This window comes from Manis javanica, chromosome 10, assembly GCF_040802235.1.
Source record: "Manis javanica isolate MJ-LG chromosome 10, MJ_LKY, whole genome shotgun sequence".
NCBI lineage: Eukaryota > Metazoa > Chordata > Mammalia > Pholidota > Manidae > Manis > Manis javanica.
The window spans coordinates 33,709,695-33,723,043 of NC_133165.1; the positions used below are offsets into that span (position 1 = coordinate 33,709,695).

The 13,349-nt window shown below is 42.3% G+C and overlaps 1 protein-coding gene across 3 annotated transcripts in view; it reads left to right on the plus strand.

Annotated features, from left to right (window-relative positions):
* COL26A1 (collagen type XXVI alpha 1 chain) overlaps positions 1-13,349 on the plus strand; it is a 177,830-nt gene that overhangs the window by 59,275 nt on the left and 105,206 nt on the right. For 2 of the 3 annotated variants that reach the window (XM_036998538.2, XM_036998536.2), the window contains exon 3: positions 7,724-7,827. In XM_036998538.2, coding sequence (XP_036854433.2) covers positions 7,724-7,827 — 104 coding nt within the window. The remainder of the gene's footprint in view (positions 1-7,723; positions 7,828-13,349) is intronic. The other variant, XM_036998537.2, reaches the window with a different exon arrangement.

Genomic DNA, 13,349 nt, shown 5'->3' on the forward strand with positions numbered 1-13,349 from the left:
CTTGTGACCTGGAGGAAGTGCTGTGAAGGCAGGGCACTGGGAGCCAGCTGGGAATCTTGGTCTGCTCAGAGACCTCTTGTGGGCTTCCTGGAGGAGAGGGCCTTTGAGGTGACAGTGGAGATGATTGGGCCTTACCTGAATAATGGAAAGAGAGAGCTGAGAGAGAGAGAGTTGCTCTTAACACGGCCTGTGGGTCACGGGGTGGGTTTGCTCTCCAACCCATGTGGACACTGTGGCATCGCAGAATCAGGAGGAAGTCGGGATGGCGGGGCATCTCTGCCTTGGGGAGAATTCAGGCTTCAGAGGCCAATCTTGTTTCTCTCCCTCCAGTATCTGGGAGTAACTAAAGTCTTGGTGGGGAGACGGTCCCAGGTCCATGTGATTCCCACACAGGTCCTCATCCTTGGCCCTCCATGTTGCTGCCAAGGAGCCAGGCTGATACCACCGTGTGGACGGGGCCGAGAGGTCCCAGAATCTTCCATCTGCTAGCCATTTGCAGGCATGACCCAGGAAAGCTGTTGGTGTAGTTCCAGTCCAGACCCAAAGGCCTGAGAATGGTGGGGCCAATCATGTAAGTCCCAGTCCAAGTCCAAAGGCCCAAGAACCAGGAGCTCTGATGTCTGAGGGCAAGAGAAGATGGAAGTCACTGCTCCAGAAGAGCAAATTCACCCTTCCCCCTTCTTCTTATGTTATTTAGGCCCTCAGTGGACTGGATGCGGCCCACCTGAGTTGGTGAGGGTGGTCTTTACTCAGGTCACCAATTCAAATGCTAATCTCTTCTGGAAGCACCCTCACAAACATACCCAGAAATAATGTTTTACCAGCTACCTGGAAAGCTACCTTAGCCCAGGGAAGTTGACACATGAAATTGACCATCCCATTAGCTAACATTTTGTTAGCACTTGCATCTCCCGCCTGGAAATTGTGTAAAGCACTTAATGTAATCTGGACTAGTCTTCTTGGGCTACTTTAACAAAATGCCCTAGACTGGATAACAGACATTTATTTCTCATAGTTTTGAGTCTGGGAAGTCCAAGATCCACATACTGGCAGATTCAGTTCCTGGTGAAGGCCCTCTCTGCGGCTTACAGAGGGCTGCCTCTGTGTGCTCACAAGGAGGAGGGAGAAAGAGCCCAGGTCTTTCTCCATCTCATAAGGACATTAACCTCATACCAGAGGCCCCACCCTCATGACCTCATCTAAACCTGATACTCCACAAAGGCCCCGCCTCATGTTAAGGTCTCAGCATATGAATTCTGGGGGGACACAGGCATTCAGTCCATTAACAGCATCATCTAACATTTTAATTTAGCATTTATATTTTATTCCCTTGTGATTCAAATGGCACAAAACTCAAAATCCAAAAAGTATAAAAGCATATACAGTGAAAATTAAACACCACCCCCCTACCCCCACAAACATGAGGCAATCCCTGTTGTTAGTTCCTTTTTTTTTTTTTTAATGGGATAAAGAATTCTAACTTATGTCCCTTTTGAAGATAGATGCAAAAATTCAAAACAAAAATACTGGAAAATAGAGTCTAGTGAGATATAAAAAGGATAATACATTCTGACCAAGTGGGATATATCCCAGGAATGCTAGGTTGGTTTGATATTTGAACATCAATTAATGTGACTCATCAAATAGCAGAATAAAGGAGAAAAACTGTATGACCATCTTAATAGATGTAGAAAAAGCATATGATATAATTCAGCACCTGTTCATGATAAACTAACCAGACAAACACTCAGCAAACTAGGTATAGAATAGAAATTCTTCAATCTGATATAGAGCTTTTACAATAAAACCTACAACTAACATCATACTTAATTGATGAAATGGTACACATTCCCCTCATTAGGGGAACTAAAAGGATGTCTTTTTATCATCACTTCTGTTCAACACAAGGAGAAGAAACAAAAGACATGCAGATCAAACATCCATGTATAGTAAAATAAAAACAAAATAAAAAGCATTAAATACTGTTATGGACTGAATGTTTGTATCTGCCCCCCTCCCTCAATTCATATATTTAAATCCTACCCCTTGTGTGACTGTATTTGGAGATTGAGCCTCTAAGGAAGTAATTTTAAGGTTAAATTAGGTCATAAGGGTGGGGCCTGGGTCCAATAGGATTAGTGTCTGTATAAAAAGAGACACCAGAGAGTTCTGTCACACACACACACACACACACACACACACACACACACACACACACACACACACACATGCACTGAGGAAGTCCCATGTCAGGACACAGTGAGAAAGTGTCTGAGAAGAGAATCCTCACCAGAAATTGAATTGGCTGGAACCTTGATGTCAAACTTCCCAGCATCCAGAACTGGAAGAAATACGTATCTGTTTAAGCCAACCAGTCTGTGGTATTTTGTTATGGCAGTCTGAGCTGACTAATACAACTACTTAGGAGTAAATTTAGTAAAAGATGTTGCACACTGCTGAGAAAAATTATAGAAGTCCTAAATAAATGGAATGTTATGCCATACTCATAGATAGGAAGACTTAATGTTACTAAGATATCAGTTCTTTACAAATTGATCTACAGATTCTATGTAATCTTTATTAAAAAATCATAGCAAGATTTTTTTTTCTCCAGAAATTGATGAGCCAATTTAAAAAATCTATGGGAATAAAAAGGATCTACATATCAAAGATGGTCTTGGAGGAAAATAAAATTGGAGGGCTTACATTACCAGAATTTGAGACTTATGGTAAAGATACATTAATTAAGACAGTGTGGCTTTGGTGCAAGGAACAGGTCAATGGAACAGAACAGAAATTCTATTCCTACATAAATACTCTATGAAAATGAAAGCACATGTTCACAAAAGCTTGTAGGAGAATGTTCATAGCATCTTTATTCATCAGAATTTAAGACTGAAATTGACCCAGATGTCTATCAACAGGAGAATGGACAAATCATGGTATATATATATATATATATATATATATATATATATATATATATATGCAATGGAATACTATTTAGCAGTAAAAAGGAGCAGAATACACTAAACAACATGGATGAACCTCACATACATAATGGAAAGAAGACACACACACACACACATGCATGCTGTGAGATTCCATTTAGATGAAATTCTAGACATTCAAAACTAATCTGGTGAGAGGTCAGAAGAGCTGTTACATCTGGGGACTGGGTAATTGACTTGGATGGGGCACAGGGATGAGTGATAGAAAAGTTGCTATATGCACAGGTAGAAGTTCACTGAGCAAAACCCTAGATTTCTCTATTTTGCCACATGTAAGTTGTATTTTAATAAAAAAAGAAAAAATTCCATTGTGTTTTGAGGAGTGAATTCAGCACTTCCCTCCATAGCACCTCCTACCATGTGTATATTCATGTGTCTGATTGCACAATCAGGGCAAGTTCTGGTAGAGTGGAGCCCTTACCTGCCTTCTTCATGCATGTATTCCCAGTGCCTGGCATGCAGCAGGGTCTTGTTGTGTATCTGCTGAGAGCATGAATGTGCATTGGGTTCAAAGGGTGCTGAGGAGGGAGCCCATCAACTCTGGCCAGGGGTGGGGGTGCTTCCCAGGGGAGGAGGGGCCATTTGCGTCACACTCTGAAGGCTCTTGGGGATTTTTCTCAGGCAGAGTAAAGGAGGAAGAGCAGGTAGGCAGGGGAGCCTGCATATGCAAAGGACCAGGGGCAGGAAGAGCAGCTTGTACTGGTAGGAGCCTCAGCTGCTGATGGTAGAAGGACAGGGAGGGTGGAAAGGTAGGCAGAGCTTGTTCACTGAGCTGAAGAACTTGGTCTTTATGTGAGCCATAGAAAGTTTTGAGGGAGAGTAGTGACAAAAATGAAATTGCGTTTTAGCAAGGTCACTGGGTTTGCAGACTGGACCCTGGCAGGAGGGCTGGGAGTTCATGGACGTAGGAGGGTGAAGCTTCTTCAGTTTTTGTCCAGCCTAGGGACAGGCCACCAACACAGAAGCCTGCGTTGGATGGTGACGTGAGACTGGAGGGGCCTGCCATGCTGGTGAGCAGCGCCACCTGCTGGTGTGTTCTGCTCCTAGACTTGGCAGGCCATCTGGTTCCTTCTGGTCCAGAGACAGACCCTCCCTCGGCCCTGAGAATGGGGGGCAGAGAGAGACCTTTGGGAGACCAGCTGGTTCGGAGGCCTGAAATAATAACCTTGTACAGATACAGGGAGTGGAATATTCCCCTGTACTGAACAAACACGATTAGTAATTACTAGGTTTTGCCATTCTACCTGGGTTTGGACCCTAGTTCCACCACCTTGTAGCAGTGTGACCTTGAGAAAATTACTTCTCTGTGCCTCAGTTTCCTCATCTATGAACTAGGAATAGTATTAGCATCCACTTGTTAGGGTTGTCATGAGTTAGCAAATGTAGTACACTCAGAACAGCACCTGGTCGGTGCTGACTACTCAAAGCTCTTATTATATCTTGTTATTTCTATCATTACCATCATTCAAAGCATGGACTGAAGAATGCCTGGTGCCTTTGGAGGGCTCATGGGCTGGAGGCCGAGGGGCAGCCTGTGGCCCACGGGGTCTGAAGGTGGCTGTGGGAGCTGGAGGACCATCTCCTGACTATAGCGGGGATCGCCCACTGCTGTGAACCTGGAGGAACGAGGTCAGATGTGTGTTTTGGAAACCCACCACCTGTGCACCCTTTTTTACTCTTGGAGCTTTACACATGCACCCTCCCAGAGAGCTCCATGTCCCGCATCTGGTCTCCATGGTGTCTTCACTATGCAGACCAGAAAGCGGGAATGGGAAGTTAAGTAACGTGCAAGTCTATGTGGTGAATTAGGGTCAGAGCCCGAAGCCTGGGGCTTGGGTCCCCACAGCCCAGGGCTCCATCTACCCCATGGTGTCAGGGTTATGGGCGACCATTCATGACATCTGCTGCTTGGCGGGACGTGAGCCCAAGCGGCTTGACCCTTTCCCTGCCCTGTACACCGGCTCTGGGTGGATTCCATAGCCTTTCTGGTGTCTTTCAGCTGGAGCAACAATCCTTATTCCAGGAATTAATTTAAAAACTGGCATTTTTGATCTAAATTAAAGCTCCTCCCATCTCCCAGCTGGGCCTGCTTCAGGCTGAGGGATCTGCAGCAGGAGGGTGTGTGTGTATAAAGAGTGCTTGTGGGCACCGAGTGTGTGAATATGAGGGAGTGTGTGAGTGTGTGACAGCATTTGAGCATGTGTGTGCACGGGACTGTGCATGTGTGTGTGTGAGAAAGTGGGGAGTGTGTATTTATTGTGCAGACAGCCCATTTGTACCTCCTGGACCCAGGCTCATCACCCCACCTATGTTCCTTCAGGTCACTTGTTATAGGGATCGATAATGTGACACTGCATCTCTGCCACCTCCACCTCCAGTGGCCTTTGCCACCTGCCTCCCGGGGGTCCAGGAGTCCAAAGTCCCAGCACCTCTCCTGGCAGACTGTTGGCTTCTCACTCCAGGGTTCCTGCTCCTGGCTGTACACAGCCCACCTCCCTCAGCTCTCTGGTGGGGGTGGAGAGGGGGAGCCGGTTTGCTGGCATGTTTACAAAACATGAGAGGATTCCTTTGAAAAAGAGAAATGAGTGTAACAGGATTTTTTTTTTCAGATTTAGTGCAGTATTTCTGAAATTCAAGACATGGCTCGTGTGTTTTCTTGTCAACAGTGCATCTCAGAATGTCATGCCTGCTGCTACCAATTAATTCATAGTTCTTCCATTCACCAATTACGGTGCTCGGTGTCAGCAGATTCAGATTTTGTGAGGTTATGTCTTTTGCTTTCAAGTGGAAATCGTGCAAATTTGATCAAGCAATGAAGTTATAATGATGCATGTAAATTGAATAATAAAGCCAAATTTATCCCCCTAGTCAAATGTGGTCATATAATTTGTGTGTTTATTGGTGTATAATTGACATATAGCATTATATTAGTTTCAGGTGTATAACGCAGTGATTCAGTATTTGTACATGTTGCAAAATGATCACAAGTCTAGTTAACATCTGCCACCACACACCGTAACAAAACCTTTTTTCTTGTGACGAGAACTTTAAAGATCTACTCTTTCAGCAACTTCCAAACATGCAATACAGTATTGTTAACTGTAGCCACCATGCCATACCTGACATTTATTTTATAAATGAAGTTCATTCCTTTTGACTTCCTTCATTTTTTGCTGCCTCCCAAACCCCACCTCTGTCAACCACCAATCTGTTCTCTGTATCAATGAGCTTGACTTGCCCTTTGCTGTATGTTTAGGGTTCTACATATAAGTGAGATCCTATGGCATTTGTCTTTCTCTGTCTGACTTAGTTCACTTCGTATAATGCCCTCAAGGTCCATTCATGGTGTTCCAAATGGCAAGATTTCATTACTTTTTTATGGCTGAATACGATTCCATTGTGTGTATACCCTACATTTTCTTCATCCATTCATCCACTGATGAACACTTAGGTTGTTTCCATATCTTGGCAATTGTAAACAGTGCTGCAGTAAACATGGGGGTGCAGATATGTTTATGAGTTAGTGTTTTTGTTTTCTTTGGATAAATCCCCAAAAGTGGAATTGCTGGACCATATGGCAGTTCCATTTTTAATTTTATGATGAACCTCTGTGCTGTTTTCCATAGAGGCTAAGACAATGTACATTCCCACCAACAGTGCAGAAGAGTTCCCTTTTCTCTGCATCCTTGCTAGCACTTGATGACGGCCATCCTAACAGGTGTCAAGTGGTAGCTCATTGTGGTTTGGTTGTATATTTTATACTCACTATTTTTGGAGTTTCACAAAATGGTGCCAAACCTCTTTGTAAGAAAAATTTCAAAACCTTAGATGTGTGCAATTCTACCATGGAATTCACAGCAGCTTGCAGGAGCTCCTTGTTGCTGCAGGGGTCCCATGATGGGTTGCAAGTTTTCACTGATGTATCTCTTCTACTAGATAGTGATTTCCTTGAGGGTGGGGATGCAGTCTTATTAATCTGTGACCACAGTATGGCATGTGCTTGGTGCTCAATAAGTATTCACTGGATGAATCAACCAAATGAAATAATAATTAGAAGATAGGTTAGAGTTCAGGTATTGTGAGTAGTTGGAAGTTGTATAAGTCCTAATCACATTTTTCTTTCCCTTATTCATTCTCTTGGTCAATATCTTAGCTCGGGTTGCCATAACAAAATATCGTAGACTGGGTGGCTTCAACATGGAAATGTACTTTCTCAGATGGCCACCTTCCCACTGTGTCCTCACAGGGCCTTTCCTCAGGACGTGCATGCGCTCACGGAATCTCCCTCTTCCTCCCTTCCTCTTATAAGGCCACCAGTCCTATTGGATTGGGGCTCCACCCTTATGACCTCATTTAACCTTCACTAGCTCCTGAAGACCCTATGGCCAATACAGTCACATTTTAGGGGTTCCCTACAATTTGATCCCAGAATTCAATCAACATGAATTCTGGGGACACACTTCAATCCATAGCAATCATTTCCCCACCATAGTTGGCTTCATGTGGAGACGTGGGAAGGCAGAGCTGGAAAGGACTTGATAATGCATCTGATGCAGAGAGAGAAGGAGCCACACAGCTGGGCACAGAGCTGGGATGGCAGGCTTTACTGCCCAGGCAGCTCCCAGAGGGCCTGGGCTGGGCGCTCTCTGCAGGAGCGGGGCCTGGGGCAGCCGACAGGTGCTCATACTGTCCTGACGCTGCCCTTGTGTTAGTTACAGGACTCTGATCAGGCCCACATACAGAGTGTCCTACCGCACGGTGACGGCGCTGGAGTGGAGATGCTGCCCTGGCTTTACTGGGAGCAACTGTGAGGAGGGTGAGTCCACTGGGACGTGGGGCTGGCGGGTGGGGCCTTGGCTGCACTGGGCTGCAGCCTCTGGGTACCTCTCTCTCCCCTGCCCTCCTCCTGTGAGCAGGTGTCCCTTCCTCCACATTCCCTCCTTCCTTTTCCCCCAAGCACCTTTGAACCGAATGCCCGGGACTGGCCAAATTGGGGTGAGGCTGCCACCCTGTGGGCAAGCACTGAGGTGGGGTCCCTGTGTGCATTGGTTAGGTGGGGGATGGAGGAGAACCTGGAGCCTGGCCTGGGGAGGGGGTTCAGCTTACAGTCTATTTCCTCAGCTCTGGCATCAACTCACCCAGGCACTGGGGCCAGCAGAGCTGGGTATCTGGGCTCTGAGCACATGCAGACGAGGGCCCACAGGCTTGGAGCCAGGTGTGCTGTAGAATGAGGCAGACAGACCTGGTGGGTGGCAGCAGACAGGCCTCGCCACCTGTGAGGGCTTGGACCTGCATTTCCTGTCTGTAAGGGAGGCAGGGGTTTCAGGGAATGATTCATTTACCCTTAATAACTGACTGAGCCCTTTCCAGTGATCAATAAAATGAGCAATGTTGGCCTCTGTCCAGTGAAGCACGGGGTGGGGTCCCTTTGGGTTGACCATCGAGGCCTCATTTCTGGAAGGCTTCCTTCAGCATCGGGCCCTCCTCTCAGCTCCCAGAGCCTCTGAGCTCCCCTGTACCCCATCATTAGCTCAGCCAACCATAATCCTGTGTTTCCACGACTGCCCCCACCACCCTGTGGGACTCTTTCCTCAAGGTATAACTGAGCCCCACCTCAATAGGGCCTCTTCTTCTCCTGTAAACCACTGTGGTGCTTAAGTTCCACCCCTTAGCAATCATTGTCTTGAATTCTATCGTGATAGATCAGTGTTAAATAACTATTCTTAAACTTCATATAAATGGAACCCTATAGTATATACTGACTTGTGTATGATTTCTCTTATTTAACCTAATGTTTTTGAGATTTATTCATGTTGTTACATGTGTATCAGTAGTGTTGTTGTCACTGAATATCATTCCGTTGTATAAATAACCACAATTTTATTCATCCATTCTCCTGTGGGTAGATATTTGGGTTGTGTCTAGTTTTTAGCTTTATGAATAAAGCTTCTGTGAACATTGATGTGTATGTCTTTCTGTAGACATGCTGTTATTTCTCTTGAGTAAATCCCTAGGAGTGGAATAACTAGGTTGACCATGAATTTATAAGGAAGAGTCAAATGTTTCCCAGAGTGGTTTTACCCTGTTACACTACCACCAGCAAAGTATGTTCAAGTTGCTCCACATCCTTGCCAATATTTGGTGTTATCAGTCGTTTTAATTTTAGCCATTCTAGTGGGTGTGAAATGCTTTCTTGTGACCTTAGTTTGTCCTACCTTGTTGATTAATAATGTTGAACATCTTTTTTGTTCACCTGATGTGCTTATCAGCTATTCCTATAACTTTTTTTGTAAAGTGTCTGTTCAAAACTTTTGCCCACTTTTAATTGGGTTGTTTAATTTTATAAGAAACAGCCAAACTGTTTTCTAAAGATAACATTTTATGTTCAAATTGCTCCACATTCTTGCCAGCATGTGGTGCTAGTCTTTAATTTGAGCTGTTCTAGTGGGAATAAAGTGAAATGTAATTGTAAATTCTTCTTGTTTAACACTATTTTGACCACTCTAAATTCTTTTGCATTTCCATGAAAATTTTACAATCAACTGATCAATGTCTACAAAAAAAGTCTGCTTGGGATTGGGATTAGGATTAGGATTGTAGTGAATTTGTAGAACAATTTGGGGGAGAATGGATATCTTAATAATGAGTCTTCCAATTCATGAACATGGTATAGCTCACCATTTACTTAGGTCTTTAATTTTTCTTAGCACTGTTTTGCAGTTTTCAGAGTAGGGGCTTACTTGTCTTTTATTAAATTTATTTCTAAGTATTTTGTGTTTTTGGTGTTTTTTTAAAAAATGGAATTGCTTTTTAAATTTCATTTTATTATTATTTTGCTGCTAGCATATAGAAATACATTTGATTTTTAAATATTGGCTTTGAATCTGAAAATCATACTAAATAAAAACATTTTACTTCTTCCTTTCAAATACTTATGCCTTTTATTTCTTTTTCTTGCCTATTGGACTGGCTAGAACTATTGGCAAAAATGTTTAATAGAAATGGTGAGATATACTTACCTTGTTTCTGATCATAGTGGGGAGGTCTCCATATTTCACTATTAAGTGTGTTGTTGGCAGTATATGTATACCATTTCTCAGATGAGGACAGTCATTTTTATTCTTATTTTGAGGTTTTCATCAAGAACAGGTGCTGAATCTTGACAAAGGCTTTTTCTACATTTATGTTGAGGTGATCGTTTTCTTATCTTTTATTTTGTTAATATTGCAGATTACGCTGACTTGGAATACTAAATCAAACTTTTGTTCTTGGGAATAGCCTTATTATTACTGGGAGAAACCTTAGTTGGACGTATTATTCTTTTTTATATTTCCATATTTGATATTTATCTGTAATTTTTTTCCTTATAATGTCTGTCAGTTTTTGATTATGTAGGTAATACTATTCTCATATAAAGAATTGAGAAATTTTCCCTCTTCCTTTATTTTATGAATGTATATATATTTTTCTTTTTGGTAAAGCTGGTATTACTTGTCCTTTAAATGTTTAATAGAATTTGCAGTGAAACCACCTGGACCTGTAGTTTTCTTTGTGAGGAAGTTTTTGATAATAAATTCATTTTCTTTAACAGATATAGTGCTATATATGTTTCCTATTTCTCAAGTAAATAATTAAGATAATAATTTAATAATGCATTTAACAAATCAACTTTGTAGAGGTGTAATTTACATACAACTTTTTACATACAAATAATTCATGCACACCAGAAATGTACAGTTCATTAAGTTTTGACCCCATGAATAATTTTCTGCATTATTCTCTTTTCTCTGGTATTCTGTCCACCAAATTGGCTTAGCCTCTCTGAACTCTGATTTCTCTCTCTTCAGTTCAGAGAGATTGCCACGTCCTACCCAGTCCTCCCTCCAGGTGCTCAGTCCAGAAGTTGCCTCCAGGAATTAGCTTGTTTGTTTTTCTTCTCTCAGGAAACACTGTTTTGAATTGCCTCCTGCCCAATGTCTGTAAACAGTTGTTTAATAAATTTTGTCCAGTTTTCTGTTGTTTCTGGTGGGAGGGTAAGTTCAGTATGAGTTAGTCTATCATGACTAGAAGCAGAAGTTGCACATTTTCCCTTATTGCATTTTATTTATTTATTTTTATTTTTTATTTTTTTATTTTGGTATCATTAATCTACAGTTACATGAGGAACATTATGTTTACTAGACTCCCCCCATGACCATGTTCCCCCCATATACCCCATTGCAGTCACTGTCCATCAGTGTAGTAAGATGCTGTTGAATCACTACCTGTCCTCTCCGTGCTGTACAGCCCTCCCCGTGCCCCACTCCACATTATGCATGCTAATTGTAATGCCCCTTTTCTCTGCCCCCCACCCTTATCCCTCCCTTCCCACCCAGCCTCCCCAGTTCCCTTCCCTTTGGTAACTGTTACTCCATTCTTGGGTTCTGTGATTCTGCTGCTGTTTTGTTCCTTCAGTTTTTTCTTCTTATACTCCACAGATGAGTGAAATGATTTGATACTTGTCTTTCTCTGCCTGGCTTATTTCATTGAGCATAATACCCTCTAGCTCCATCCATGTTGTTGCAAATGGTAGGATTTGTTTTCTTCATATGGCTGAGTAATATTCCATTGTGTATATGTACCACATCTTCTTTATCCATTCATCTACTGATGGACACTTAGGTTGCTTCCATTTCTTGGCTATTGTACACAGTGCTGCGATAAACATAGGGGTGCATATGTCTTTTTCAAACTGGGCTGCTGTATTCTTTGGGTAAATTCCTCGGAGTGGAATTACTGGGTCAAATGGTATTTCTATTTTGAGTTTTTTGAGGAATCTCCATACTGCTTTGCACAATGGTTGAACCAATTTACATTCCCACCAGCAGTGTAGGAGCGTTCCCCTTTCTCCACATCCTCGCCAACATTTGTTGTTGTTTGTCTTTTGGATGGTGGCAATCCTTACTGGTGTGAGGTGATATCTCACTGTGGTTTTAATTTGCATTTCTCTGATGACTAGCGATGTGGAGCATCTTTTCATGTGTCTGTTGGCCATCTGAATTTCTTCTTTGGAGAACTGTCTATTTAGCTACTCTGTCCATTTTTTAATTGGATTATTTGCTTTTTGTTTGTTGAGGTGTGTGAGCTCTTTATATATTTTGGATGTCAACCCTTTATCAGATCTGTCATTTATGAATATATTCTCCCATACTGTAGGATGCCTTTTTGTTCTGTTGTTGGTGTCCTTTGCTGTACAGAAGCTTTTCAGGTTGATATAGTCCCACTTGTTCATATCTGCTTTTGTTTCCCTTGCCCAGGGAGATATGTTCATGAAGAAGTCACTCATGTTTATGCCCAAGAGATTTTTGCCTATGTTTTTTTTTAAGAGTTTTATGGTTTCATGAGTTACATTCAGGTCTTTGATTCATTTAGAATTTACTTTTGTGTATGGGGTTAGACTAGGATCCAGTTTCATTCTCTTACATGTAGCTGTCCAGTTTTGCCAACACCAGCTGTTGAAGAGGCTGTCGTTTCCCCATTGTATGTCCATGGCTCCTTTATCATATATTAATTGACCGTATATGTTTGGGTTAATGTCTGGAGTCTCTATTCTGTTCCATTGATCTCTGGGTCTGTTCTTGTGCCAGTACCAAATTGTCTTGATTACTGTGGCTTTGAATTAGATCTTGAAGTTGGGAAGCAAGATGCCCCCTGCTTTATTCTTCTTTCTCAGGATTGCTTTGGCTATTTGGGGTCTGTTGTGGTTCCATATGAATTTTAAAACTTTGTTCCAATTCGTTGAGGAATGTTGTTGGTATTTTGATAGGCATTGCATTGAATCTGTAGATTGCTTTAGGTAGGATGGCCATTTTGACAATATTAATTCTTCCTAGCCAAGAGCATGGAATGAGTTTCCATTTGTTAGTGTCCTCTTTAATTTCTCTTAAGAGTGTCTTGTAGTTTCCAGGGTATAGGTCTTTCACTTCCTTGGTTAGGTTTATTCCTAGGTATTTTATTTTTTTTGATGCAATTGTGAATAGAATTGTTTTCCTGATTTCTCTTTCTGTTACTTCATTATTAGTGTATAGGAAGGCAACAGATTTCTGTGCATTAATTTTGTATCCTGCAACTTTGCTGAATTCAGATATTAGTTGGAATGGAGTCTATAGCGTTTTTTATACACAATATCATGTCATCTGCAAATAGTGACAGTTTGACTTCTTCTTTACCAATCTGAATGCCTTGTATTTCTTTGTTTTGCCTGATTTCTGTGGCTAGGACCTCCAGTACTATGTTGAATAACAGTGGGGAGAGTGGGTGAAGGGCCTCCACCCATAAGATGGTGAACTCACCCCTCGC